The sequence below is a fragment of the Falco rusticolus genome, chromosome 4, assembly GCF_015220075.1.
Source record: "Falco rusticolus isolate bFalRus1 chromosome 4, bFalRus1.pri, whole genome shotgun sequence".
NCBI lineage: Eukaryota > Metazoa > Chordata > Aves > Falconiformes > Falconidae > Falco > Falco rusticolus.
This window is the reverse complement of record NC_051190.1, coordinates 4,508,972-4,536,926: the sequence shown is the minus strand read 5'-3', so window position 1 is coordinate 4,536,926 and position 27,955 is coordinate 4,508,972. Positions and strand designations below refer to the sequence as shown.

The 27,955-nt window shown below is 58.6% G+C and overlaps 4 protein-coding genes across 10 annotated transcripts in view; 3 read left to right on the top strand and 1 right to left on the bottom strand.

Annotated features, from left to right (window-relative positions):
• The window catches only part of LOC119147491 (vegetative cell wall protein gp1-like), a 516,692-nt gene that overhangs the window by 443,528 nt on the left and 45,209 nt on the right, over positions 1–27,955 (bottom strand). The gene's annotated exons all lie outside the window — the stretch shown is intronic.
• On the top strand, positions 3,434–5,190 carry LOC119147495 (formin-like protein 7). Its single transcript, XM_037386608.1, has 2 exons — positions 3,434–4,058; positions 4,425–5,190. Exons 1-2 carry the CDS (start codon positions 3,805–3,807, stop codon positions 4,912–4,914), a joined length of 744 nt encoding a protein of 247 aa, XP_037242505.1. The 5' UTR covers positions 3,434–3,804; the 3' UTR covers positions 4,915–5,190.
• Positions 6,996–27,696, top strand: LOC119147492 (protein enabled homolog). 3 transcript variants are annotated; one of them, XM_037386601.1, is made up of 9 exons: positions 6,996–7,937; positions 15,079–15,319; positions 15,705–15,776; positions 16,400–16,474; positions 16,679–16,747; positions 16,839–16,937; positions 17,973–18,035; positions 18,468–18,642; positions 19,012–19,838. In XM_037386601.1, exons 2-9 carry the CDS (start codon positions 15,202–15,204, stop codon positions 19,499–19,501), a joined length of 1,161 nt encoding a protein of 386 aa, XP_037242498.1. In that variant the 5' UTR covers positions 6,996–7,937; positions 15,079–15,201; the 3' UTR covers positions 19,502–19,838. The 3 variants fall into 3 exon arrangements, with proteins under 3 accessions (XP_037242498.1, XP_037242499.1, XP_037242500.1); XM_037386602.1 differs by lacking the exons at positions 6,996–7,937; positions 19,012–19,838 and adding an exon at positions 25,265–27,696 and having other exon boundaries at positions 13,846–15,319; XM_037386603.1 differs by lacking the exons at positions 6,996–7,937; positions 16,400–16,474; positions 16,679–16,747; positions 16,839–16,937 and having other exon boundaries at positions 13,846–15,319.
• LOC119147494 (protein enabled homolog) lies at positions 7,964–12,655 on the top strand. 2 transcript variants are annotated; one of them, XM_037386607.1, is made up of 6 exons: positions 8,901–9,350; positions 9,555–9,623; positions 9,715–9,813; positions 10,849–10,911; positions 11,344–11,518; positions 11,863–12,655. In XM_037386607.1, exons 1-6 carry the CDS (start codon positions 9,347–9,349, stop codon positions 12,350–12,352), a joined length of 900 nt encoding a protein of 299 aa, XP_037242504.1. In that variant the 5' UTR covers positions 8,901–9,346; the 3' UTR covers positions 12,353–12,655. The 2 variants fall into 2 exon arrangements, with proteins under 2 accessions (XP_037242503.1, XP_037242504.1); XM_037386606.1 differs by lacking the exons at positions 8,901–9,350; positions 9,555–9,623; positions 9,715–9,813 and adding exons at positions 7,964–8,194; positions 8,579–8,650.

Sequence of the window (27,955 nt, the reverse complement as noted above, 5' to 3'; positions counted from 1 at the left end):
GGCCCTGCTCAGATCTCTGTCCCCGTCTCTCTGATAAGCGCCCATTAAGTATTGGAAGACCAGAATCGGGTCTCCCCAGAGCCTTCTCTTCGCCAGGCTGAACAACCCCACCTCTCTCAGCCTTTTCTTTTTTCAGAGCAGAGGAGTTCCATCCCTTCGACCTTTTGGTGGCTTCTTTTGATGCAGCCCAGGCCACGGTTGGCTTTCTGGCCTGCGAGCGCACATTGCTGGTTCATGCCCAGCTGTTCATCCACCAGTACCCCCAAGCCCTTCCTGGCAGGGCGGCTCTCAGTGGTACCGGGCGTTGCCCTGACCCTGGTGCAGGACCTTGCACCTGGCCTTCTTGAGCCTCATGAGGTTCACATGGGCCGCTTCTCCAGCTTGACCAGGTCCCTCTGGACAGCAGCCCATCGCTCAGGCGCATCAGCTGCACCACTCAGCTTGGTGTCATCTGCAAGCTTGCTGAGGGTGCACCCGATCCCACTGCCTTATGTCATTGATGAAGCTATTAAACAGTACTGCTCCCAAGAGGGGACCCTGAGGGACACACTCGTCACCAGTCTCCGTCCGCACACTGAGCTGTTCACCACTGCCGTCAGGATGGCACTGTCCAGCCAGTTCCTTATCCACCAAGCAGTCCACGCATCAGATCCACATTTCTCCAATTGATGGAGAAGGATGCTGTGAGAGACAATATCAAAGGCCAAAGAAGCCTGGAGAGACGACAGCCGTAGCTCTTCCCGTGCCCACCGAGGCACTCACCCTACCATAGAAGGCCACTGGGTTGTTCAGGCAACATACACCCACCGTGTGCTCTCTCAAGGTTTCCTTTTGCACGTCAAATACTTTAAGAGAATATTTTTTCTGTTTTATTGATTGACTTTGCCCTTTGAGGACCCCAACAGAAAGTATTCCCTTAAGTTTCACGTGAAGGAGAAAGGGAAGAGTGAAGGCTTCATCTTTCCCGTCAAACAAACGTGACTTGTTAGCCCTGGGGTCCCCCAAGGCGCCAAACCGGGCTCCAGCCGGGAAGGTGCGCACAGGAGGGGATCTGGCACTTTGAGGCTGAAATCATTCACTCCTCAGCCTCGTGAGCTGTTGCTAACAGTACCGGAGGAGGTCAGAAATGCCCTGGCTGCGCTCCCCAGGTCATCTGGGGCACTGTGAGCTCCGCGCTGCCCCTGTGACAGTGCCCGGAAAAGAGGGCAGAGCTGCGGGCTCAGCCCCAGGTGGGACTGTGTGCCAGCCCTTGGACGGAGCTGCCCGACGGGGCGTGCTCCCCAGCCTGGGAGGGCAGCTGCCCCGGCTGTGCTCCAGCGGCTCTCCCCCTGAGCACCATTGCCATGCAGCCTGGGCCGGCCCTGAGGTCACAGTGGGGCTGCGATCTGACAGTGGGGCTGTGAGGTCACGGAGCTCCACGGCGATGCACCAGCTATAAGTACCCACGCCTCAGCCCCCAGCCGCAACTGCACCACATGCAGCAGCAGCGGTGACAGCAGCACAGGATCATGTGGCTGAAGGGAGCCATGGCCCTCATTCAGCACTGCCTCCTCCTCCTCCTCCTCCTGGAGGCCCTACGTGCCAGGGCTGCCTGGGCTGCACCTTGGCAAGAGCAGGAAGCAGGTAAGCACTCGGCACATTTGCGACCTTTCACGGGCCAGCGGGCTCCTCTCCCCGAGAAGCGTGGATGTGGCTTTTCCCTCGAGCGCTTTGGTGAGGGCTTCCCCTGTGTGTGTGTGTGAGAGCTGTGCGGGTAAGAATGCCCCCAGGGGCCCTATGTTGGCCCACGCGCTCCCTGAGGGGTCTTGTTCATGGCATGGCTTAACGAGCGTGTTGGAGAGCTGCCAGGTGCCGGCCAAGAGGTCACCAGGCCCCTCTGCAGCGCTGGCAATCTCCCCGGGGTCTGGCTCCCACGCTGCTACCTGAGCCCCTTCCAGTGCCTGCGGTTCACTAAGGCACAAGCGGATGCCAACAGGCAATGGCAACATTTCCCCTCTGTGCTTGCTTCTGGGTGAGGATGCTGCCAAAGTTTATCGAGATGCATGGCAGGCTGTTGGTTTGGAGCCCTTGGGGCATCCTGCAGGTAAGCGCTCTATGTCCCTTTCCTTGAAAGAAGAAACAGTGTCAATGTGGCAAGGGCTTACTCATGTGCAATTCTCCTGAAGAGCCTCCCAAGGGTTACACCATCCCGAATTCGTAGCCCGTTGCTGCCCTCCAGCCTGAGAGCCATCCCACGGGTAATCAGTGGGAGGAAGCTGCATCTACCCTCTAGGCTTCTTTCCGCCTGAAGAGCAAGTTGCTCCGTCCGTGGCCCATGCGCAGACATGGAGGAGAGCAGAGAGGGAACGGGCCGGGCTCAGAGATGCGCCCTGTGGAGCTTTGCCTTGCAAAGCTGTCTGCTGGCCCCTGCGAGTCATCTGAGTTCTTAAGGCAAATGTTGAGGAACAGGAGAGAGGACACGGTGGGCACATTTCACTCTGCCTTCGCTGTGAAATTTGGCAGCTGAGCCACAGAGATGGTGCAGAGCCTCTGCTGCCAGTTGTGCTTCAAGCGGAGGGCCAGGGGCGGCTGCTGCCCCAGTTTTGCCATTACGGCTCGGAGCTGGTTTGTGCAGGCGTCTGCTGGCAGGCAGATTTGAGGGCCTGGCGAGCGCTGAACTTGTGTTCAGCTCACGGGCAGCACTGCTTGCCCACTGGCCCAGTTCCAGGCAGGAGCGAGGTGCCAGGCGACGCCGGCTGCCCTTTCCTGATGCTGGAGGTCGGTGGGGATGCTGGTTCGGCAGGCTTCTTGGGCTGTGCTGCATCTCCCGTCTGCCGACCGATAGCTGGGATGGGGCAACCGTGACCGTTGCTGGTGCTTACAGGGAAGGGCGGAGGAGCCCTTCTCGAAAGGGCTGTTTCCCTGGCCGGACTGGCTGCAGCTTCTTCCCGTCCTCTTGAAGGAAGGCATTTTGCATCGCTTTACACGTCGCCAAAAGTGCAATGCAAACCAAAAGATGGCCTGCAATTTCCTGGTCCCCCAGCAGGTCAGGCGTGGCTGTTGCGTGGAGTCGGAACCAGGCGCAGGCTCTTCCCCCAGTGCCCACTCTGGCAAGTCACAGCAGCAGCCAAAGCTGAAAGTGTTTTGGGTTCGAGGCATCGGGACCATGTTCCGCAGATATGGGAAATGTGCCAAATGTCCCTCCCGCTCCAGCTGCATCCCCGAGCTTGCTGTGACTGCCGAGAGGCACAGGAGCAGCACAGAGCGGGATCCCTCCCTGAGCCGAGGTCCACAGCGATGCCCTGACTCCCAGACTAGGCAGAGGCTTAGGGGGAACCTCCCCGTCCTCCTGTGTCCTCTGTGCCTGAGACTCGCTGAGGCTTAACCTTCCCCCTCTGCTTTTTGGCAGTGCCGTCAAAGCCTGGAGAAGACCACCAGAGCAAGATAGATCGGGCTTATGAACCGGGCTCAGGTACGGAGCAGTCTTGCTGGGGTCCCCAAGTGGGAGACACATCCTGAAACCTGGGAGGTGCTGCAGGCGGTGCCTGTGCTGGAGAAAAGGCACTAGGGGGAGGGCAAGGCTTCAGTGCCACTTGAGGAGGCCTGAGTCTGTCCCCTGGGGTGTGGGAACTGTCTCACGGGGAGGGAGAGCTGGGGTGGCACTGCCTGCTGCAGGGACGGTTTCTGTCCGTGTCACTCAAAGGCTCAAGCAGCTGCGCCCCCCCTGTGCTCCCCTTCCGGCCTTCTGGGTTTGGTTGGGTGGGACACCCTGCCCCAAAGGGTGGGAACGTGCCTCCAGGCACCAGTACGGGGGGGAAAGAGAGAATGTCCTGGCCGGATCAATCGTGCTGCACGCTTACCAGTGGTGCGCAGGACGGGCTAACGTTCCTGATTGCTCCTGCAGATGATGTCACCGAGAGAACCACAGAGCTTTACAATCCCCCGAGCCCCCCAGCTGTTTCCGGTCCCAGAGACCCTGGAAAGCTCTCTACTATAGGTGCAGTAGCGGCTGTTGTTTCTCTGCAAGTTGCCATTGTGTTGGGCTGTGTCCTGGTCTGGTGGCGAAGGAAGAAGAAAGCGTGAGTACATTTCCCTCCCTCCTCTTCCTCTGATGGCTGCTCAGAGCCACGAAGCATTTCTAGTCAGGCTGCCGCGGAGTGGCAGCCCGCTGGCTGCCCAAAAGCAAGGGCAGGACGAGAAAGAGCGGGGCAAGAGATTGCCCCAGCCAGGGAGGCGCCCAGTAGCGCTGGCTGGTGGCCACCGAACCTGCCCTGAGGAGTCCCCCTGCTCGGGGCTGCCATGAGGTGCGGGTGTCCACGTCGGCCAAGGCGTGCCAGCGGCTCTGCCCGTGCTGGGGAGCCTTGCCAGCTCTGGGCCGTGCTGTGGGGGACAGTCCGTGCGCCCCCTCTGCAGCTGAGCGCCTCAGCGGCCTCCTCTCTCCACAGGCCCGTCGCTGGAGCTTCTAGAGTCCAGCAGAAAACCCATGGCTCTCGCTTCCGCCCGGACAGCAAGAGCAGCCGCGCAAGCACCCCTCAGAGCTGCACCCAAAGACAGCAGAGGACACTGCCGCCTGAACAACGAGCGCGCTCATCCTCCCCACGGCCCCCGCGACCGCCTCCCCCATTCGCAGCCGCCTTTCAGCAGAGGAGCCAGACCAGCACCCTCCAGACCCCAGCCAAAGGGGAACGGCCTCCACGCCCCCCGAACCCATCTCCGGCCGCCCTTCAGATGAGCCATACCAGCACCCCCCAGCACCCCACCAAATGGGACTTGCCCTCGCCCCCCCCAAGCCCATTCCTGGAATCTTTGCATCAGATGAACCAGGAAAGTGTCTCCCAGATGCAGCAGTCCCCACGTCCTCCGAGACCTCCACCGCTACTGAGACCTCCAAGCCCACCGAGCCCTCCGCCACTACCGAGCACCCACCACTTTTGAGCCCTCCAAGGCCTCCGACCTCCCACTGCTGCCAAGCCCTCTGAGACCCCTGAGGGCCCTGAGCCTCCTTAGACTCCCACACACCCCTGAGCTCACTGCTCCAGCCGCACAGCAGGGGCTGAAGGCAGCCACACCAGGGTAGGAGTTGGGGGTGCACTGACAGAGCCCCAGCCGACAGCTTCGGGGCTCAGCCGCTGCCCGCCAAAGACAGTGTGACACAGGGCTGTCACACAAGTGTCCAGGGGGTACCAACAGCAAACCAAGCGAGGCACCAGCACCAGCTGGGCTCCACGCCTGGGCGCAGCCGTGGATGCCCACTATGTCGGTAGGCAGGAGCCGGGCATGGGCTCGTGGGGAAAGCCCCAATGGCGGCACTATGTGCTCTGCTCCACAGCTCATCCCTGACTGCCAACCTGCTGCAAACAGGTCATTAGCCTGAGGGGCAGGTCCTGCCCCTTTCTCCTACAACGCAAGGCACCCTCTGATGCCATCCGGGCTGCTCCTGAAGTGATTAAAGAGCTGGGAGAACAGGAAGCGTGGTCAGGTCTCCTTCTTGATACGGTTCTCCTGCGTGGACCGCAGAGAAACCTCACGGCAAGTGGTGACTAGCGGTAGATGACAGAGCCCTGAGCACCGCCGCTGAACAGCGCCCTGTGGCTGCTCCCGGTCCGAGTGGTAGAGTCCCTTGTGTCAACGAAGAAGCCCTGCCAGGAGTGGTGACAGTAGCTGGGAAGGATAGGTGGTGTTGGCTCCCCGTGTCGGGGACAGATAGGGAGAGGTCTCCTTTCACCAGGCGGGGACTGCCGTTTACATGGACCGCCTGACCACAGTGTTTTGAACATTGTCCTGCCATTGCTCCTGCTCCACCAGCTGCAGAGCTGGAAGCATCCACATTAGCACAGAGGTCGCTGTGATGCAGTTACTGTGTGACAGAAGGTGTGAAAGCCAGCGTCGCTGCAGCGAGGCTCCAATCCATCCCTTCCCGCTTTGTAGGCTACAGCGTGGCCAGACGTGCATCTAAAACCTCTGGCTGCTGAGTCTCATGGCTAAGGCAGAGTGAAATACGGGATCATGGAATGTTTGGGGTTGGAAGGGACCTTTACAGGTCATTGAGTCCAACCCCCCTGCAATGAGCGCAGCCATCTTCAACGGGATCACTTGTTGGGGTCTGCAGCGGGTCTACAGACAAATTAGTTGACTTCAAAGGCTTAGTCGTGTACCTTGAAGACAGCCACAAATTGCCAGGTACGTAAACAGGATGTGAAGAACCGTAACTTAGAACCACAGCACACGGGCACCTACAGCAACAGCAAATAGCAAGCAAGAAGAAGAACACAAACACCTTTCAGGGTCAGACACATGTAATGCCTAAGATATATAAATCATTTGTATAAGCAATAAAGGCCATTTTGTTGATCCCAGCCATGCAGCCATAGTGTTTTTTCAGTCCGCCTCGACTTGGATCACCACAATCACTTTGCTCAGCTGAGCTTGAATGTTTCCAGGGATGGGGCGTCCACACCTCTCTGGGCAACCTGTTCCAGTGTTTCACCACCCTCAGCATAAAAAAAAAACCAACCTGCTGTCCTTGTGTCTAGTCTTAATCTGCCCTCTTCCAGCTTCAAACCATTGCCCCTTCTCCCTAGGGCTGCAGGCCCTGCTCAGATCTCTGTCCCCGTCTCTCTGATAAGCGCCCATTAAGTACTGGAAGACCAGAATCAGGTCTCCCCAGAGCCTTCTCTTCGCCAGGCTGAACAACCCCACCTCTCTCAGCCTTTTCTTTTTTCAGAGCAGAGGAGTTCCATCCCTTCGACCTTTTTGGTGGCTTCTTTTGATGCAGCCCAGGCCACGGTTGGCTTTCTGGCCTGCGAGCGCACATTGCTGGTTCATGCCCAGCTGTTCATCCACCAGTACCCCCAAGCCCTTCCTGGCAGGGCGGCTCTCAGTGGTACCGGGCGTTGCCCTGACCCTGGTGCAGGACCTTGCACCTGGCCTTCTTGAGCCTCATGAGGTTCACATGGGCCGCTTCTCCAGCTTGACCAGGTCCCTCTGGACAGCAGCCCATCGTCAGGTGCATCAGCTGCACCACTCAGCTTGGTGTCATCTGCAAGCTTGCTGAGGGTGCACCCGATCCCACTGCCTTATGTCATTGATGAAGCTATTAAACAGTACTGCTCCCAAGAGGGGACCCTGAGGGACACACTCGTCACCAGTCTCCGTCCGCACACTGAGCTGTTCACCACTGCCGTCAGGATGGCACTGTCCAGCCAATTCCTTATCCACCAAGCAGTCCACGCATCAGATCCACATTTCTCCAATTGATGGAGAAGGATGCTGTGAGAGACAATATCAAAGGCCAAAGAAGCCTGGAGAGATGACAGCCGTAGCTCTTCCCTTGCCCACCGAGGCACTCACCCTACCATAGAAGGCCACTGGGTTGTTCAGGCAACATACACCCACCGTGTGCTCTCTCAAGGTTTCCTTTTGCACGTCAAATACTTTAAGAGAATATTTTTTCTGTTTTATTGATTGACTTTGCCCTTTGAGGACTCCAACAGAAAGTATTCCCTTAAGTTTCACGTGAAGGAGAAAGGGAAGAGTGAAGGCTTCATCTTTCCCGTCAAACAAACGTGACTTGTTAGCCCTGGGGTCCCCCAAGGCGCCAAACCGGGCTCCAGCCGGGAAGGTGCGCACAGGAGGGGATCTGGCACTTGTCTTGAGGCTGAAATCATTCACTCCTCAGCCTCGTGAGCTGTTGCTAACAGCACCGGAGGAGGTCAGAAATGCCCTGGCTGCGCTCCCCAGGTCATCTGGGGCACTGTGAGCTCCGCGCTGCCCCTGTGACAGTGCCCGGAAAAGAGGGCAGAGCTGCGGGCTCAGCCCCAGGTGGGACTGTGTGCCAGCCCTTGGACGGAGCTGCCCGACGGGGCGTGCTCCCCAGCCTGGGAGGGCAGCTGCCCCGGCTGTGCTCCAGCGGCTCTCCCGTTGAGCACCATTGCCATGCAGCCTGGGCCGGCCCTGAGGTCACAGTGGGGCTGCGATCTGACAGTGGGGCTGTGAGGTCACGGAGCTCCACGGCGATGCACCAGCTATAAGTACCCACGCCTCAGCCCCCAGCCGCAACTGCACCACATGCAGCAGCAGCGGTGACAGCAGCACAGGATCATGTGGCTGAAGGGAGCCATGGCCCTCATTCAGCACTGCCTCCTCCTCCTCCTCCTCCTGGAGGCCCTACGTGCCAGGGCTGCCTGGGCTGCACCTTGGCAAGAGCAGGAAGCAGGTAAGCACTCGGCACATTTGCGACCTTTCACGGGCCAGCGGGCTCCTCTCCCCGAGAAGCGTGGATGTGGCTTTTCCCTTCAACGCTCTGGTGAGGGCTTCCCCTGTGTGTGTGAGAGCTGTGCGGGTAAGAATGCCCCCAGGGGCCCTATGTTGGCCCACACGCTCCCTGAGGGGTCTTGTTCATGGCATGGCTTAACGAGCGTGTTGGAGAGCTGCCAGGTGCCGGCCAAGAGGTCACCAGGCCCCTCTGCAGCGCTGGCAATCTCCCCGGGGTCTGGCTCCCACGCTGCTACCTGAGCCCCTTCCAGTGCCTGCGGTTCACTAAGGCACAAGCGGATGCCAACAGGCAATGGAAACATTTCCCCTCTGTGCTTGCTTCTAGGTGAGGATGCTGCCAAAGTTTATCGAGATGCATGGCAGGCTGTTGGTTTGGAGCCCTTGGGGCGTCCTGGAGGTAAGCGCTCTATGTCCCTTTCCTTGAAAGAAGAAACAGTGTCAATGTGACAAGAGCTTACTCATGTGCAATTCTCCTGAAGAGCCTCCCAAGGGTTACACCATCCCGAATTCGTAGCCTGTTGCTGTCCTCCAGCCTGAGAGCCATCCCACGGGTAAATCAGTGGGAGGAAGCTGCATCTACCCTCTAGGCTTCTTTCCGCCCGAAGAGCAAGTTGCTCCGTCCATGGCCCATGCGCAGACATGGAGGAGAGCAGAGAGGGAACGGGCCGGGCTCAGAGATGCGCCCTGTGGAGCTTTGCCTTGCAAAGCTGTCTGCTGGCCCTGGGAGCCTGAGCTGCTCCCAGTGCTGGCTGCCAAGCCAGCGGGCTCGTTGGGGTTGAGCTGGGAGCTGGTGTGAGCTCCAGGGAGTCCTTTGTCCCGGCAGCTCCGCACGTGGTTCGTTCCGTCCCAGCATGGTGCCAGTGCAGGTGCACGGTAACTCTTGGCACCATGCTCCTGAGCGGAAGGCAGAGATGAGTGCCGTGGAGGAAGCCCACCTTTGAGTGGCACTCGCTGCCACTTTGATCTGAAGAAATAACTTGAACTGTGTCACGGCAGCCGTTCTGTCCTGTGCTTCTTTGCAGCCGTGGCTGTCGGCAAAGGTGCTGCAGATTCCCAGTGGGGTTCCAGGACTGAGCCTCTGGGAGATCGCACCATGGGTACGTCATGGCTTTCTCCTCCCTTTGAGATCCGCCAGCTCAAAGCCCAAAGGTCAGCCTGCTGGGCGCCTCTGCAGCTGTGGGGACAGAGATCTGCACGTGTGTGCCGTCTCCTTGCGCGGTCCCCTTACCACTTCTGCAATCCAGTCCTGCCATTGTAGACCGCAGTAGATGACGGAAGCTGCTTTGGCTGTTCTGTTACAGGTGTGCCTGTAGGAAGGACTCGTCCAGCTCCTCGGCAGTGGGATGCTGCGCGAGGCTGGCATCGCAGGGGTGAGTAGTCTGTCTGTGCTGACCTCACAGGCTAAGCACTGGTCTTCTGTAATTTATTTGGGTGAAACTGAATCGGGTCCTTTCTGTTAAGGTTCTGCAATAGAAAAGTACCGAGCTGAAGGAGAAAACGAGTCCTCGGAGCTAGTTGAGCAACTAAGGCATGTGCTGGAGGAATGGAAGAGAGGACACGGTGGGTACATTTCACTGTGCCTCAGCCGTGAGACCCGGCAAGTGGAGGCATGAGGTGCACGTCGGGGCACGCTGTAGCCTGCGCAGTGGGAAGGGATCACTCAGAGCCTCGCTGTGGCGATGCTGGGTTTCCCACCTTGCAGGTGCTGGTGAGCCACAGAGATGGTGCAGAGCCTCTGCTGCCAGTTGTGCTTCAAGCGGAGGGCCAGGGGCGGCTGCTGCCCCAGTTTTGCCGTTACGGCTCGGAGCTGGTTTGTGCAGGCGTCTGCTGGCAGGCAGATTTGAGGGCCTGGCGAGCGCTGAACTTGTGTTCAGCTCACGGGCAGCACTGCTTGCCCACTGGCCCAGTTCCAGGCAGGAGCGAGGTGCCAGGCGACGCCGGCTGCCCTTTCCTGATGCTGGAGGTCGGTGGGGATGCTGGTTCGGCAGGCTTCTTGGGCTGTGCTGCATCTCCCGTCTGCCGACCGATAGCTGGGATGGGGCAACCGTGACCGTTGCTGGTGCTTACAGGGAAGGGCGGAGGAGCCCTTCTCGAAAGGGCTGTTTCCCTGGCCGGACTGGCTGCAGCTTCTTCCCGTCCTCTTTGAAGGAAGGCATTTTGCATCGCTTTACACGTCGCCAAAAGTGCAACGCAAACCAAAAGATGGCCTGCAATTTCCTGGTCCCCCAGCAGGTCAGGCGTGGCTGTTGCGTGGAGTCGGAACCAGGCGCAGGCTCTTCCCCCAGTGCCCACTCTGGCAAGTCACAGCAGCAGCCAAAGCTGAAAGTGTTTTGGGTTCGAGGCATCGGGACCATGTTCCGCAGATATGGGAAATGTGCCAAATGTCCCTCCCGCTCTAGCTGCATCCCTGAGCTTGCTGTGACTGCCGAGAGGCACAGGAGCAGCACAGAGCGGGATCCCTCCCTGAGCCGAGGTCCACAGCGATGCCCTGACTCCCAGACTAGGCAGAGGCTTAGGGGGAACCTCCCCGTCCTCCTGTGTCCTCTGTGCCTGAGACTCGCTGAGGCTTAACCTTCCCCCTCTGCTTTTTGGCAGTGCCGTCAAAGCCTGGAGAAGACCACCACAGCAAGATAGATCGGGCTTATGAACCGGGCTCAGGTACGGAGCAGTCTTGCTGGGGTCCCCAAGTGGGAGACACATCCTGAAACCTGGGAGGTGCTGCAGGCGGTGCCTGTGCTGGAGAAAAGGCACTAGGGGGAGGGCAAGGCTTCAGGGCCACTTGAGGAGGCCTGAGTCTGTCCCCTGGGGTGTGGGAACTGTCTCACGGGGAGGGAGAGCTGGGGTGGCACTGCCTGCTGCAGGGACGGTTTCTGTCCGTGTCACTCAAAGGCTCAAGCAGCTGCGCCCCCCCTGTGCTCCCCTTCTGGCCTTCTGGGTTTGGTTGGGTGGGACACCCTGCCCCAAAGGGTGGGAACGTGCCTCCAGGCACCAGTACGGGGGGGAAAGAGAGAATGTCCTGGCCGGATCAATCGTGCTGCACGCTTACCAGTGGTGCGCAGGACGGGCTAATTTTTCAAATTGCTCCTACAGACGTGATCAGCGAGAGAACCGCAAGGGCTGATGATCCCCCAAACACCGCAAGTCCTCTCTGTCCCCAAGATGCGCGGAGGCACTGTATGATAGCCACAGCAGCAACCATGCTTTCCGTGCCAGTTGGAATAGTGTTGGTCTGTGTCATCATCCGGTGGTGGATGAAGAAAGAAGAGTGAGTTGTTGATTCCCCCGACACTGCTTCCTTCGATGGCTGCTCAGAGCCACGAAGCATTTCTAGTCAGGCTGCCCAAAAGATAGGGCAGGACGAGAAAGAGCGGGGCAAGAGATTGCCCCAGCCAGGGAGGCGCCCAGTAGCGCTGGCTGGTGGCCACCGAACCTGCCCTGAGGAGTCCCCCTGCTCGGGGCTGCCATGAGGTGCGGGTGTCCACGTCGGCCAAGGCGTGCCAGCGGCTCTGCCCGTGCTGGGGAGCCTTGCCAGCTCTGGGCCGTGCTGTGGGGGACAGTCCGTGCGCCCCCTCTGCAGCTGAGCGCCTCAGCGGCCTCCTCTCTCCACAGGCCCGTCGCTGGAGTTTCTAGAGTCCAGCAGAAAACCCATGGCTCTCGCTTCCGCCCGGACAGCAAGAGCAGCCGCGCAAGCACCCCTCAGAGCTGCACCCAAAGACAGCAGAGGACACTGCCGCCTGAACAACGAGCGCGCTCATCCTCCCCACGGCCCCCGCGACCGCCTCCCCCATTCGCAGCCGCCTTTCAGCAGAGGAGCCAGACCAGCACCCTCCAGACCCCAGCCAAAGGGGAACGGCCTCCACGCCCCCCGAACCCATCTCCGGCCGCCCTTCAGATGAGCCATACCAGCACCCCCCAGCACCCCACCAAATGGGACCTGCCCTCGCCCCCCCCAAGCCCATTCCTGGAATCTTTGCATCAGATGAACCAGGAAAGTGTCTCCCAGATGCAGCAGTCCCCACGTCCTCCGAGACCTCCACCGCTACTGAGACCTCCAAGCCCACCGAGCCCCCCGCCACTACCGAGCACCCACCACTTTTGAGCCCTCCAAGGCCTCCGACCTCCCACTGCTGCCAAGCCCTCTGAGACCCCTGAGGGCCCTGAGCCTCCTTAGACTCCCACACACCCCTGAGCTCACTGCTCCAGCCGCACAGCAGGGGCTGAAGGCAGCCACACCAGGGTAGGAGTTGGGGGTGCACTGACAGAGCCCCAGCCGACAGCTTCGGGGCTCAGCCGCTGCCCGCCAAAGACAGTGTGACACAGGGCTGTCACACAAGTGTCCAGGGGGTACCAACAGCAAACCAAGCGAGGCACCAGCACCGGCTGGGCTCCACGCCTGGGCGCAGCCGTGGATGCCCACTAGTGTCGGTAGGCAGGAGCTGGGCATGGGCTCGTGGGGAAAGCCCCAATGGCGGCACTATGTGCTCTGCTCCACAGCTCATCCCTGACTGCCAGCCTGCTGCAAACAGGTCATTAGCCTGAGGGGCAGGTCCTGCCCCTTTCTCCTACAACGCAAGGCACCCTCTGATGCCATCCGGGCTGCTCCTGAAGTGATTAAAGAGCTGGGAGAGCGGGAAGCGTGGTCAGGTCTCCTTCTCAATACAGTTCTCCTGCGTCGCCTGCAGAGAAGCCTCATGGCAAGTGGTGACTAGCGGTAGATGACAGAGCCCTGAGCACCGCCGCTGAACAGCGCCCTGCGGCTGCTCCCGGTCCGAGTGGTAGAGTCCCTTGTGTCAACGAAGAAGCCCTGCCAGGAGTGGTGACAGTAGCTGGGAAGGACAGGTGGTGTTGGCTCCCCGTGTCGGGGACAGATAGGGAGAGGTCTCCTTTCACCAGGCGGGGACTGCCGTTTACATGGACCGCCTGACCACAGTGTTTTGAACATTGTCCTGCCATTGCTCCTGCTCCACCAGCTGCAGAGCTGGAAGCATCCACATTAGCACAGAGGTCGCTGTGATGCAGTTACTGTGTGACAGAAGGTGTGAAAGCCAGCGTCGCTGCAGCGAGGCTCCAATCCATCCCTTCCCGCTTTGTAGGCTACAGCGTGGCCAGACGTGCATCTAAAACCTCTGGCTGCTGAGTCTCATGGCTAAGGCAGAGTGAAATACGGGATCATGGAATGTTTGGGGTTGGAAGGGACCTTTACAGGTCATTGAGTCCAACCCCCCTGCAATGAGCGCAGCCATCTTCAACAGGATCACTTTGCTCAGCTGAGCTTGAATGTTTCCAGGGATGGGGCGTCCACCACCTCTCTGGGCAACCTGTTCCAGTGTTTCACCACCCTCAGCATAAAAAAAAACCAACCTGCTGTCCTTGTGTCTAGTCTTAATCTGCCCTCTTCCAGCTTCAAACCATTGCCCCTTCTCCCTAGGGCTGCAGGCCCTGCTCAGATCTCTGTCCCCGTCTCTCTGATAAGCGCCCATTAAGTATTGGAAGACCAGAATCAGGTCTCCCCAGAGCCTTCTCTTCGCCAGGCTGAACAACCCCACCTCTCTCAGCCTTTTCTTTTTTCAGAGCAGAGGAGTTCCATCCCTTCGATCATTTTGGTGGCTTCTTTTGATGCAGCCCAGGCCACGGTTGGCTTTCTGGCCTGCGAGCGCACATTGCTGGTTCATGCCCAGCTGTTCATCCACCAGTACCCCCAAGCCCTTCCTGGCAGGGCGGCTCTCAGTGGTACCGGGCGTTGCCCTGACCCTGGTGCAGGACCTTGCACCTGGCCTTCTTGAGCCTCATGAGGTTCACATGGGCCGCTTCTCCAGCTTGACCAGGTCCCTCTGGACAGCAGCCCATCGCTCAGGCGCATCAGCTGCACCACTCAGCTTGGTGTCATCTGCAAGCTTGCTGAGGGTGCACCCGATCCCACTGCCTTATGTCATTGATGAAGCTATTAAACAGTACTGCTCCCAAGAGGGGACCCTGAGGGACACACTCGTCACCAGTCTCCGTCCGCACACTGAGCTGTTCACCACTGCCGTCAGGATGGCACTGTCCAGCCAGTTCCTTATCCACCAAGCAGTCCACGCATCAGATCCACATTTCTCCAATTGATGGAGAAGGATGCTGTGAGAGACAATATCAAAGGCCAAAGAAGCCTGGAGAGATGACAGCCGTAGCTCTTCCCTTGCCCACCGAGGCACTCACCCTACCATAGAAGGCCACTGGGTTGTTCAGGCAACATACACCCACCGTGTGCTCTCTCAAGGTTTCCTTTTGCACGTCAAATACTTTAAGAGAATATTTTTTCTGTTTTATTGATTGACTTTGCCCTTTGAGGACCCCAACAGAAAGTATTCCCTTAAGTTTCACGTGAAGGAGAAAGGGAAGAGTGAAGGCTTCATCTTTCCCGTCAAACAAACGTGACTTGTTAGCCCTGGGGTCCCCCAAGGCGCCAAACCGGGCTCCAGCCGGGAAGGTGCGCACAGGAGGGGATCTGGCACTTGTCTTGAGGCTGAAATCATTCACTCCTCAGCCTCGTGAGCTGTTGCTAACAGCACCGGAGGAGGTCAGAAATGCCCTGGCTGCGCTCCCCAGGTCATCTGGGGCACTGTGAGCTCCGCGCTGCCCCTGTGACAGTGCCCGGAAAAGAGGGCAGAGCTGCGGGCTCAGCCCCAGGTGGGACTGTGTGCCAGCCCTTGGACGGAGCTGCCCGACGGGGCGTGCTCCCCAGCCTGGGAGGGCAGCTGCCCCGGCTGTGCTCCAGCGGCTCTCCCCCTGAGCACCGTTGCTATGCGGCCTGGGCCGGCCCTGAGGTCACAGTGGGGCTGCGAGGTGACAGTGGGGCTGTGAGGTCACGGAGCTCCACGGCGATGCACCAGCTACAAGTACCCACGCCTCAGCCCCCAGCCGCAACTGCACCACATGCAGCAGCAGCGGTGACAGCAGCACAGGATCATGTGGCTGAAGGGAGCCATGGCCCTCATTCAGCACTGCCTCCTCCTCCTCCTCCTCCTCCTGGAGGCCCTACGTGCCAGGGCTGCCTGGGCTGCACCTTGGCAAGAGCAGGAAGCAGGTAAGCACTCGGCACATTTGCGACCTTTCACGGGCCAGCGGGCTCCTCTCCCCGAGAAGCGTGGATGTGGCTTTTCCCTCAAGCGCTCTGGTGAGGGCTTCCCCTGTGTGTGTGAGAGCTGTGCGGGTAAGAATGCCCCCAGGGGCCCTATGTTGGTCCCACTGCTCCTGCAAGGGGTCTTGTTCATGGCATGGCTTAACGAGCGTGTTGGAGAGCTGCCAGGTGCCGGCCAAGAGGTCACCAGGCCCCTCTGCAGCGCTGGCAATCTCCCCGGGGTCTGGCTCCCACGCTGCTACCTGAGCCCCTTCCAGTGCCTGCGGTTCACTAAGGCACAAGCGGATGCCAACAGGCAATGGCAACATTTCCCCTCTGTGCTTGCTTCTAGGTGAGGATGCTGCCAAAGTTTATCGAGATGCATGGCAGGCTGTTGGTTTGGAGCCCTTGGGGCATCCTGGAGGTAAGCGCTCTATGTCCCTTTCCTTGAAAGAAGAAACAGTGTCAATGTGGCAAGAGCTTACTCATGTGCAATTCTCCTGAAGAGCCTCCCAAGGGTTACACCATCCCGAATTCGTTGCTGTCCTCGAGCCTGAGAGCCATCCCACGGGTAAATCAGTGGGAGGAAGCTGCATCTACCCTCTAGGCTTCTTTCCGCCCGAAGAGCAAGTTGCTCCGTCCGTGGCCCATGCGCAGACATGGAGGAGAGCAGAGAGGGAACGGGCCGGGCTCAGAGATGCGCCCTGTGGAGCTTTGCCTTGCAAAGCTGTCTGCTGGCCCTGGGAGCCTGAGCTGCTCCCAGTGCTGGCTGCCAAGCCAGCGGGCTCGTTGGGGTTGAGCTGGGAGCTGGTGTGAGCTCCAGGGAGTCCTTTGTCCCGGCAGCTCCGCACGTGGTTCGTTCCGTCCCAGCATGGTGCCAGTGCAGGCGCACGGTAACTCTTGGCATGGCACCATGCTCCTGAGCGGAAGGCAGAGATGAGTGCCGTGGAGGAAGCCCACCTTTGAGTGGCACTCGCTGCCACTTTGATCTGAAGAAGTAACTTGAACTGTGTCACGGCAGCCGTTCTGTCCTGCGCTTCTTTGCAGCCGTGGCTGTCGGCAAAGGTGCTGCAGATTCCCAGTGGGGTTCCAGGACTGAGCCTCTGGGAGATCGCACCATGGGTACGTCATGGCTTTCTCCTCCCTTTGAGATCCGCCAGCTCAAAGCCCAAAGGTCAGCCCGCTGGGCGCCTCTGCAGCTGTGGGGACAGAGATCTGCACGTGTGTGCCGTCTCCTTGCGCGGTCCCCTTACCACTTCTGCAATCCAGTCCTGCCATTGTAGACCGCAGTAGATGACGGAAGCTGCTTTGGCTGTTCTGTTACAGGTGTGCCTGTAGGAAGGACTCGTCCAGCTCCTCGGCAGTGGGATGCTGCGCGAGGCTGGCATCGCAGGGGTGAGTAGTCTGTCTGTGCTGACCTCACAGGCTAAGCACTGGTTTTCTGTAATTTATTTGGGTGAAACTGAATCGGGTCCTTTCTGTTAAGGTTCTGCAATAGAAAAGTACCGAGCTGAAGGAGAAAACGAGTCCTCGGAGCTATTTGAGCAACTAAGGCATGTGCTGGAGGAATGGAAGAGAGGACACGGTGGGTACATTTCACTGTGCCTCAGCCGTGAGACCCGGCAAGTGGAGGCGTGAGGTGCACGTCGGGGCACGCTGTAGCCTGCGCAGTGGGAAGGGATCACTCAGAGCCTCGCTGTGGCGATGCTGGGTTTCCCACCTTGCAGGTGCTGGTGAGCCACAGAGATGGTGCAGAGCCTCTGCTGCCAGTTGTGCTTCAAGCGGAGGGCCAGGGGCGGCTGCTGCCCCAGTTTTGCCGTTACGGCTCGGAGCTGGTTTGTGCAGGCGTCTGCTGGCAGGCAGATTTGAGGGCCTGGCGAGCGCTGAACTTGTGTTCAGCTCACGGGCAGCACTGCTTGCCCACTGGCCCAGTTCCAGGCAGGAGCGAGGTGCCAGGCGACGCCGGCTGCCCTTTCCTGATGCTGGAGGTCGGTGGGGATGCTGGTTCGGCAGGCTTCTTGGGCTGTGCTGCGTCTCCCGTCTGCCGACCGATAGCTGGGATGGGGCAACCGTGACCGTTGCTGGTGCTTACAGGGAAGGGCGGAGGAGCCCTTCTCGAAAGGGCTGTTTCCCTGGCCGGACTGGCTGCAGCTTCTTCCCGTCCTCTTTGAAGGAAGGCATTTTGCATCGCTTTACACGTCGCCAAAAGTGCAACGCAAACCAAAAGATGGCCTGCAATTTCCTGGTCCCCCAGCAGGTCAGGCGTGGCTGTTGCGTGGAGTCGGAACCAGGCGCAGGCTCTTCCCCCAGTGCCCACTCTGGCAAGTCACAGCAGCAGCCAAAGCTGAAAGTGTTTTGGGTTCGAGGCATCGGGACCATGTTCCGCAGATATGGGAAATGTGCCAAATGTCCCTCCCGCTCTAGCTGCATCCCCGAGCTTGCTGTGACTGCCGAGAGGCACAGGAGCAGCACAGAGCGGGATCCCTCCCTGAGCCGAGGTCCACAGCGATGCCCTGACTCCCAGACTAGGCAGAGGCTTAGGGGGAACCTCCCCGTCCTCCTGTGTCCTCTGTGCCTGAGACTCGCTGAGGCTTAACCTTCCCCCTCTGCTTTTTGGCAGTGCCGTCAAAGCCTGGAGAAGACCACCAGAGCAAGATAAATCGGGCTTATGAACCGGGCTCAGGTACGGAGCAGTCTTGCTGGGGTCCCCAAGTGGGAGACACATCCTGAAACCTGGGAGGTGCTGCAGGCGGTGCCTGTGCTGGAGAAAAGGCACTAGGGGGAGGGCAAGGCTTCAGTGCCACTTGAGGAGGCCTGAGTCTGTCCCCTGGGGTGTGGGAACTGTCTCACGGGGAGGGAGAGCTGGGGTGGCACTGCCTGCTGCAGGGACGGTTTCTGTCCGTGTCACTCAAAGGCTCAAGCAGCTGCGCCCCCCCTGTGCTCCCCTTCCGGCCTTCTGGGTTTGGTTGGGTGGGACACCCTGCCCCAAAGGGTGGGAACGTGCCTCCAGGCACCAGTACGGGGGGGAAAGAGAGAATGTCCTGGCCGGATCAATCGTGCTGCACGCTTACCAGTGGTGCGCAGGACGGGCTAACTTTTCAAATTGCTCCTACAGACGTGATCAGCGAGAGAACCGCAAGGGCTGATGATCCCCCAAGCACCGCAAGTCCTCTCTGTCCCCAAGATGCGCGGAGGCACTGTATGATAGCCACAGCAGCAACCATGCTTTCCGTGCCAGTTGGAATAGTGTTGGTCTGTGTCATCATCCGGTGGTGGATGAAGAAAGAAGAGTGAGTTGTTGATTCCCCCCACACTGTTTCCTTCGATGGCTGCTCAGAGCCACGAAGCATTTCTAGTCAGGCTGCCGCGGAGTGGCAGCCCGCTGGCTGCCCAAAAGCAAGGGCAGGACGAGAAAGAGCGGGGCAAGAGATTGCCCCAGCCAGGGAGGCGCCCAGTAGCGCTGGCTGGTGGCCACCGAACCTGCCCTGAGGAGTCCCCCTGCTCGGGGCTGCCATGAGGTGCGGGTGTCCACGTCGGCCAAGGCGTGCCAGCGGCTCTGCCCGTGCTGGGGAGCCTTGCCAGCTCTGGGCCGTGCTGTGGGGGACAGTCCGTGCGCCCCCTCTGCAGCTGAGCGCCTCAGCGGCCTCCTCTCTCCACAGGCCCGTCGCTGGAGCTTCTAGAGTCCAGCAGAAAACCCATGGCTCTCGCTTCCGCCCGGACAGCAAGAGCAGCCGCGCAAGCACCCCTCAGAGCTGCACCCAAAGACAGCAGAGGACACTGCCGCCTGAACAACGAGCGCGCTCATCCTCCCCACGGCCCCCGCGACCGCCTCCCCCATTCGCAGCCGCCTTTCAGCAGAGGAGCCAGACCAGCACCCTCCAGACCCCAGCCAAAGGGGAACGGCCTCCACGCCCCCCGAACCCATCTCCGGCCGCCCTTCAGATGAGCCATACCAGCACCCCCCAGCACCCCTCCAAATGGGACTTGCCCTCGCCCCCCCCAAGCCCATTCCTGGAATCTTTGCATCAGATGAACCAGGAAAGTGTCTCCCAGATGCAGCAGTCCCCACGTCCTCCGAGACCTCCACCGCTACTGAGACCTCCAAGCCCACCGAGCCCTCCGCCACTACCGAGCACCCACCACTTTTGAGCCCTCCAAGGCCTCCGACCTCCCACTGCTGCCAAGCCCTCTGAGACCCCTGAGGGCCCTGAGCCTCCTTAGACTCCCACACACCCCTGAGCTCACTGCTCCAGCCGCACAGCAGGGGCTGAAGGCAGCCACACCAGGGTAGGAGTTGGGGGTGCACTGACAGAGCCCCAGCCGACAGCTTCGGGGCTCAGCCGCTGCCCGCCAAAGACAGTGTGACACAGGGCTGTCACACAAGTGTCCAGGGGGTACCAACAGCAAACCAAGCGAGGCACCAGCACCGGCTGGGCTCCACGCCTGGGCGCAGCCGTGGATGCCCACTATGTCGGTAGGCAGGAGCCGGGCATGGGCTCGTGGGGAAAGCCCCAATGGCGGCACTATGTGCTCTGCTCCACAGCTCATCCCTGACTGCCAACCTGCTGCAAACAGGTCATTAGCCTGAGGGGCAGGTCCTGCCCCTTTCTCCTACAACGCAAGGCACCCTCTGATGCCATCCGGGCTGCTCCTGAAGTGATTAAAGAGCTGGGAGAACAGGAAGCGTGGTCAGGTCTCCTTCTGAATACGGTTCTCCTGCGTGGACCGCAGAGAAACCTCACGGCAAGTGGTGACTAGCGGTAGATGACAGAGCCCTGAGCACCGCCGCTGAACAGCGCCCTGTGGCTGCTCCCGGTCCGAGTGGTAGAGTCCCTTGTGTCAACGAAGAAGCCCTGCCAGGAGTGGTGACAGTAGCTGGGAAGGATAGGTGGTGTTGGCTCCCCGTGTCGGGGACAGATAGGGAGAGGTCTCCTTTCACCAGGCGGGGACTGCCGTTTACATGGACCGCCTGACCACAGTGTTTTGAACATTGTCCTGCCATTGCTCCTGCTCCACCAGCTGCAGAGCTGGAAGCATCCACATTAGCACAGAGGTCGCTGTGATGCAGTTACTGTGTGACAGAAGGTGTGAAAGCCAGCGTCGCTGCAGCGAGGCTCCAATCCATCCCTTCCCGCTTTGTAGGCTACAGCGTGGCCAGACGTGCATCTAAAACCTCTGGCTGCTGAGTCTCATGGCTAAGGCAGAGTGAAATACGGGATCATGGAATGTTTGGGGTTGGAAGGGACCTTTACAGGTCATTGAGTCCAACCCCCCTGCAATGAGCGCAGCCATCTTCAACAGGATCACTTTGCTCAGCTGAGCTTGAATGTTTCCAGGGATGGGGCGTCCACACCTCTCTGGGCAACCTGTTCCAGTGTTTCACCACCCTCAGCATAAAAAAAAACCAACCTGCTGTCCTTGTGTCTAGTCTTAATCTGCCCTCTTCCAGCTTCAAACCATTGCCCCTTCTCCCTAGGGCTGCAGGCCCTGCTCAGATCTCTGTCCCCGTCTCTCTGATAAGCGCCCATTAAGTATTGGAAGACCAGAATCAGGTCTCCCCAGAGCCTTCTCTTCGCCAGGCTGAACAACCCCACCTCTCTCAGCCTTTTCTTTTTTCAGAGCAGAGGAGTTCCATCCCTTCGATCTTTTTGGTGGCTTCTTTTGATGCAGCCCAGGCCACGGTTGGCTTTCTGGCCTGCGAGCGCACATTGCTGGTTCATGCCCAGCTGTTCATCCACCAGTACCCCCAAGCCCTTCCTGGCAGGGCGGCTCTCAGTGGTACCGGGCGTTGCCCTGACCCTGGTGCAGGACCTTGCACCTGGCCTTCTTGAGCCTCATGAGGTTCACATGGGCCGCTTCTCCAGCCTGTCCAGGTCCCTCTGGACAGCAGCCCATCGCTCAGGCGCATCAGCTGCACCACTCAGCTTGGTGTCATCTGCAAGCTTGCTGAGGGTGCACCCGATCCCACTGCCTTATGTCATTGATGAAGCTATTAAATAGTACTGCTCCCAAGCGGGGACCCTGAGGGACACACTCGTCAGCAGTCTCCGTCCGCACACTGAGCTGTTCACCACTGCCGTCAGGATGGCACTGTCCAGCCAGTTCCTTATCCACCAAGCAGTCCACGCATCAGATCCACATTTCTCCAATTGATGGAGAAGGATGCTGTGAGAGACAATATCAAAGGCCAAAGAAGCCTGGAGAGATGACAGCCGTAGCTCTTCCCTTGCCCACCGAAGCACTCACCCTACCATAGAAGGCCACTGGGTTGTTCAGGCAACATACACCCACCGTGTGCTCTCTCAAGGTTTCCTTTTGCACGTCAAATACTTTAAGAGAATATTTTTTCTGTTTTATTGATTGACTTTGCCCTTTGAGGACCCCAACAGAAAGTATTCCCTTAAGTTTCATGTGAAGGAGAAAGGGAAGAGTGAAGGCTTCATCTTTCCCGTCAAACAAACGTGACTTGTTAGCCCTGGGGTCCCCCAAGGCGCCAAACCGGGCTCCAGCCGGGAAGGTGCGCACAGGAGGGGATCTGGCACTTGTCTTGAGGCTGAAATCATTCACTCCTCAGCCTCGTGAGCTGTTGCTAACAGCACCGGAGGAGGTCAGAAATGCCCTGGCTGCGCTCCCCAGGTCATCTGGGGCACTGTGAGCTCCGCGCTGCCCCTGTGACAGTGCCCGGAAAAGAGGGCAGAGCTGCGGGCTCAGCCCCAGGTGGGACTGTGTGCCAGCCCTTGGACGGAGCTGCCCGACGGGGCGTGCTCCCCAGCCTGGGAGGGCAGCTGCCCCGGCTGTGCTCCAGCGGCTCTCCCCGTTGAGCACCATTGCCATGCAGCCTGGGCCGGCCCTGAGGTCACAGTGGGGCTGCGAGGTGACAGTGGGGCTGTGAGGTCACGGAGCTCCACGGCGATGCACCAGCTATAAGTACCCACGCCTCAGCCCCCAGCCGCAACTGCACCACATGCAGCAGCAGCGGTGACAGCAGCACAGGATCATGTGGCTGAAGGGAGCCATGGCCCTCATTCAGCACTGCCTCCTCCTCCTCCTCCTCCTGGAGGCCCTACGTGCCAGGGCTGCCTGGGCTGCACCTTGGCAAGAGCAGGAAGCAGGTAAGCACTCGGCACATTTGCGACCTTTCACGGGCCAGCGGGCTCCTCTCCCCGAGAAGCGTGGATGTGGCTTTTCCCTCGAGCGCTTTGGTGAGGGCTTCCCCTGTGTGTGTGAGAGCTGTGCGGGTAAGAATGCCCCCAGGGGCCCTATGTTGGCCCACACGCTCCCTGAGGGGTCTTGTTCATGGCATGGCTTAACGAGCGTGTTGGAGAGCTGCCAGGTGCCGGCCAAGAGGTCACCAGGCCCCTCTGCAGCGCTGGCAATCTCCCCGGGGTCTGGCTCCCACGCTGCTACCTGAGCCCCTTCCAGTGCCTGCGGTTCACTAAGGCACAAGCGGATGCCAACAGGCAATGGCAACATTTCCCCTCTGTGCTTGCTTCTGGGTGAGGATGCTGCCAAAGTTTATCGAGATGCATGGCAGGCTGTTGGTTTGGAGCCCTTGGGGCATCCTGCAGGTAAGCGCTCTATGTCCCTTTCCTTGAAAGAAGAAACAGTGTCAATGTGACAAGAGCTTACTCATGTGCAATTCTCCTGAAGAGCCTCCCAAGGGTTACACCATCCCGAATTCGTAGCCCGTTGCTGCCCTCCAGCCTGAGAGCCATCCCACGGGTAAATCAGTGGGAGGAAGCTGCATCTACCCTCTAGGCTTCTTTCCGCCTGAAGAGCAAGTTGCTCCGTCCGTGGCCCATGCGCAGACATGGAGGAGAGCAGAGAGGGAACGGGCCGGGCTCAGAGATGCGCCCTGTGGAGCTTTGCCTTGCAAAGCTGTCTGCTGGCCCCTGCGAGTCATCTGAGTTCTTAAGGCAAATGTTGGAGGAACAGGAGAGAGGACACGGTGGGCACATTTCACTCTGCCTTCGCTGTGAAATTTGGCAGCTGAGCCACAGAGATGGTGCAGAGCCTCTGCTGCCAGTTGTGCTTCAAGCGGAGGGCCAGGGGCGGCTGCTGCCCCAGTTTTGCCGTTACGGCTCGGAGCTGGTTTGTGCAGGCGTCTGCTGGCAGGCAGATTTGAGGGCCTGGCGAGCGCTGAACTTGTGTTCAGCTCACGGGCAGCACTGCTTGCCCACTGGCCCAGTTCCAGGCAGGAGCGAGGTGCCAGGCGACGCCGGCTGCCCTTTCCTGATGCTGGAGGTCGGTGGGGATGCTGGTTCGGCAGGCTTCTTGGGCTGTGCTGCGTCTCCCGTCTGCCGACCGATAGCTGGGATGGGGCAACCGTGACCGTTGCTGGTGCTTACAGGGAAGGGCGGAGGAGCCCTTCTCGAAAGGGCTGTTTCCCTGGCTGGACTGGCTGCAGCTTCTTCCCGTCCTCTTTGAAGGAAGGCATTTTGCATCGCTTTACACGTCGCCAAAAGTGCAACGCAAACCAAAAGATGGCCTGCAATTTCCTGGTCCCCCAGCAGGTCAGGCGTGGCTGTTGCGTGGAGTCGGAACCAGGCGCAGGCTCTTCCCCCAGTGCCCACTCTGGCAAGTCACAGCAGCAGCCAAAGCTGAAAGTGTTTTGGGTTCGAGGCATCGGGACCATGTTCCGCAGATATGGGAAATGTGCCAAATGTCCCTCCCGCTCTAGCTGCATCCCCGAGCTTGCTGTGACTGCCGAGAGGCACAGGAGCAGCACAGAGCGGGATCCCTCCCTGAGCCGAGGTCCACAGCGATGCCCTGACTCCCAGACTAGGCAGAGGCTTAGGGGGAACCTCCCCGTCCTCCTGTGTCCTCTGTGCCTGAGACTCGCTGAGGCTTAACCTTCCCCCTCTGCTTTTTGGCAGTGCCGTCAAAGCCTGGAGAAGACCACCAGAGCAAGATAAATCGGGCTTATGAACCGGGCTCAGGTACGGAGCAGTCTTGCTGGGGTCCCCAAGTGGGAGACACATCCTGAAACCTGGGAGGTGCTGCAGGCGGTGCCTGTGCTGGAGAAAAGGCACTAGGGGGAGGGCAAGGCTTCAGTGCCACTTGAGGAGGCCTGAGTCTGTCCCCTGGGGTGTGGGAACTGTCTCACGGGGAGGGAGAGCTGGGGTGGCACTGCCTGCTGCAGGGACGGTTTCTGTCCGTGTCACTCAAAGGCTCAAGCAGCTGCGCCCCCCCTGTGCTCCCCTTCCGGCCTTCTGGGTTTGGTTGGGTGGGACACCCTGCCCCAAAGGGTGGGAACGTGCCTCCAGGCACCAGTACGGGGGGGAAAGAGAGAATGTCCTGGCCGGATCAATCGTGCTGCACGCTTACCAGTGGTGCGCAGGACGGGCTAACGTTCCTGATTGCTCCTGCAGATGATGTCACCGAGAGAACCACAGAGCTTTACAATCCCCCGAGCCCCCCAGCTGTTTCCGGTCCCAGAGACCCTGGAAAGCTCTCTACTATAGGTGCAGTAGCGGCTGTTGTTTCTCTGCAAGTTGCCATTGTGTTGGGCTGTGTCGTGGTCTGGTGGCGAAGGAAGAAGAAAGCGTGAGTACATTTCCCTCCCTCCTCTTCCTCTGATGGCTGCTCAGAGCCACGAAGCATTTCTAGTCAGGCTGCCGCGGAGTGGCAGCCCGCTGGCTGCCCAAAAGCAAGGGCAGGACGAGAAAGAGCGGGGCAAGAGATTGCCCCAGCCAGGGAGGCGCCCAGTAGCGCTGGCTGGTGGCCACCGAACCTGCCCTGAGGAGTCCCCCTGCTCGGGGCTGCCATGAGGTGCGGGTGTCCACGTCGGCCAAGGCGTGCCAGCGGCTCTGCCCGTGCTGGGGAGCCTTGCCAGCTCTGGGCCGTGCTGTGGGGGACAGTCCGTGCGCCCCCTCTGCAGCTGAGCGCCTCAGCGGCCTCCTCTCTCCACAGGCCCGTCGCTGGAGCTTCAAGACTCCAGCATATAAAGAGCTGCTTCTACCAGTGCCTGAGCAGTCAGAGCAGGTGCCCCAGCACCCCTGAGATCTGGATCCCACGCCAGCAGACGCCACTGCCACCTGAAAGACCAAACTACTCGCCTTGCTCGAGCCCGTACCCAGGTACCATGACGCAGAGGAGCCAGGAGAGTATCTACGAACCGCAGGAGCCTCCACAGCCCCAGAGCCCCGCATCGCTCCCCAGCCCTCCAAGGACCCCAACCCCCAAGGATTTCAAGCCCTCTGAGCCTCCTGAGACTCCCACACACCCCTGAGCTCACTGCTCCAGCCGCACAGCAGGGGCTGAAGGCAGCCACACCAGGGTAGGAGTTGGGGGTGCACTGACAGAGCCCCAGCCGACAGCTTCGGGGCTCAGCCGCTGCCCGCCAAAGACAGTGTGACACAGGGCTGTCACACAAGTGTCCAGGGGGTACCAACAGCAAACCAAGCGAGGCACCAGCACCGGCTGGGCTCCACGCCTGGGCGCAGCCGTGGATGCCCACTGTGTCGGCAGGCAGGAGCTGGGCACGGGCACGTGGGGAAAGCCCCAATGTGTTTTACCACCCTCGGCATAAAAAAATAAACTGCTGTCCTCATGTCTAGTCTCAGTGTGCCCTCTTTTATATGAAAACCCTATGTGCTATTACCACAGCAGGGTCTGCTACAAGGCCCTAGCTTTACTTGCTGCTGCTGAGGTTTAGAAAAGCATGACAGCCACGTGGGCTACAACGAGCTGAGGAGGTACATGAAGGTGTCTCAGAGTGAGCTACAGTAGCAAGGCGACTTTCACTACACTGTGAAACTCTGCAGCCAACCAGTGGCTCTTCCTATATATTTCTTCCAGCAGGAACCCATGGTTTCTTCTTCTAAGAGGAAAACAGAAACTGAGTATACTTGAGTAATACCAAGTATTGGTAGGCATGGCATGGGAGGGCAGCGGCAGCCTTGTACCTTTTCTCAGCACTTTTTTGCTCAGCTCAGGTCCCCATCACTGATGGCAGGCTTTCTCTACTACCTACACCAGACCACTCTCTAAAAGGTAATAGACGCTTCACTGTTAGATTACAGTGACCTTTTTTTTTTCAGGAGGATAGACGAAGTCCATATCCTCTTCTCTGTGACAGGATTTTATGATCATTTGTTGTCCCTAAGGCCCTAAAGTCTACAGCAGGCTGCAGGCCAGACCAGACGTGCCCATAGCACAGCCACCACAGAACAGCCCAGGTCCTGGACATAACCCTGGGAGCATAAAACTCTGTGAAACCAGTTTCCCTAAGCCAGCCTGGGAAGGAGAGCGAGACAGCCCCCACAGAGCTCCTGGCCACCAAACCAGGTCACTCCCAGCTTCTGAGCATTTCATTTTCTCTTGGGCAGCCAGACACTACCATGCAGCTTACAACAGAGGGTCCCCAGCAGTCCCCCATATTCCGTGCAAACAAAATAATGTGAGCAAAGGAGAGCGAAACCCTCTGGGCTGCCTTTGCCTGCAGACATGTTAAGCAGCGCTGGTCCCAGTGTCAATGCCTGAGGAATGCCCCTTGGCACTGGTCTCCACTTGGCCATTGAGCTTTTGATTGCAACTCTTTCAGCACGACCACCCAGCAAATTGCTTATACACCACATCACTGATCTACACTTGGGTGATTGGATCTGTAGTCTCAATTTGCATCGTATCATAAATTTGCTACCATGACTTTTGTCTCTCTCTTCACTATTTTTGATATGGAAAGCTATCGTGCTTCAACATTCCTCGTGTTTAAGTATGTTTAAGTATGAAACTACATGTTTAAGTAGTTTCACCATCATGGAACATCAGAACTAAGAAGACATTTTCTATTCTATGGAAGTTTGAGAAGCTGATGAAAGGCTTTTGCCTAATATCCTCATTCTACCAAAGAATTAATGCGCAACAGATTACTTGAAGAGATTTAATAAACTGGGACAATACTGGCTGGTCTGACAGGCCAGTTTCTTTCATATGGTACATTAGTCAGAGTTCGGTTTCTGTCTTCTGGAAGTTGATTTTGCTTGCAATTCAGACTCTGGGACCCATCTTCAAATGTATCTGCACTAGTGGATACTGGACCTTTAAAGAGCCCAATCACATGAACAGCCTGGAAAGAGTCCCCTGGAAGCACAAGGCCATTATCTGATTCAGTTTCAAACTGGAGCCCCATTATAAAAAAGTATTACTCTTTGGAACATAGTCTGTCCTCCTAGGGGTGCTTTTTACCATTTTCAACATGAGATAAATGATCTGGAAGACCAAGAGCATGGTAAACAGGCCAAAATTTGAGAGTTAATACGTTGTTGGTTATTTATTGTAACAATTATATTATGCCTGTGCTTTCAAGGATGCGGCAATTAATTAAGTCCCTTAACACACGACCCCAGTGCTACCCATAATATTGCCAAAACCATTCCAGTTACACTTTGTCTTGACAAGCAAAATGGCATAAGGAGAAAACATTTCCTTTGTCTTAGGGAAATAGAGCTATCAGTTGAGAAATAACATCGGTACTCTATACCAGCTGGATTGTAATTCATCTATTTTCTCACTTTTATGGTGTATTTGGGGTCTAATTTTGAAGGATTCCAAGAAGTTTAGAGAAGGCTGAGTTCCGTATTGTCTGTATTTTTTGCTTTT

Excerpts from the sequence above, each read along its gene's own strand:
- LOC119147495 (XM_037386608.1), top strand. The coding sequence starts at position 3,805 with ATGTCCTGGCCGGATCAATCGTGCTGCACGCTTACCAGTGGTGCGCAG. Across the intron at positions 4,059-4,424 it reads TGGCGAAGGAAGAAGAAAGC|GCCCGTCGCTGGAGCTTCTA; the intron begins GTGAGTACATTT and ends CTCTCTCCACAG.
- LOC119147494 (XM_037386606.1), top strand. The coding sequence starts at position 8,080 with ATGTGGCTGAAGGGAGCCATGGCCCTCATTCAGCACTGCCTCCTCCTC. Across the intron at positions 8,651-10,848 it reads GCCCTTGGGGCGTCCTGGAG|TGCCGTCAAAGCCTGGAGAA; the intron begins GTAAGCGCTCTA and ends GCTTTTTGGCAG. Across the intron at positions 11,519-11,862 it reads TGGTGGATGAAGAAAGAAGA|GCCCGTCGCTGGAGTTTCTA; the intron begins GTGAGTTGTTGA and ends CTCTCTCCACAG.
- LOC119147492 (XM_037386601.1), top strand. The coding sequence starts at position 15,202 with ATGTGGCTGAAGGGAGCCATGGCCCTCATTCAGCACTGCCTCCTCCTC. Across the intron at positions 16,748-16,838 it reads GCGAGGCTGGCATCGCAGGG|GTTCTGCAATAGAAAAGTAC; the intron begins GTGAGTAGTCTG and ends CTTTCTGTTAAG. Across the intron at positions 18,643-19,011 it reads TGGTGGATGAAGAAAGAAGA|GCCCGTCGCTGGAGCTTCTA; the intron begins GTGAGTTGTTGA and ends CTCTCTCCACAG.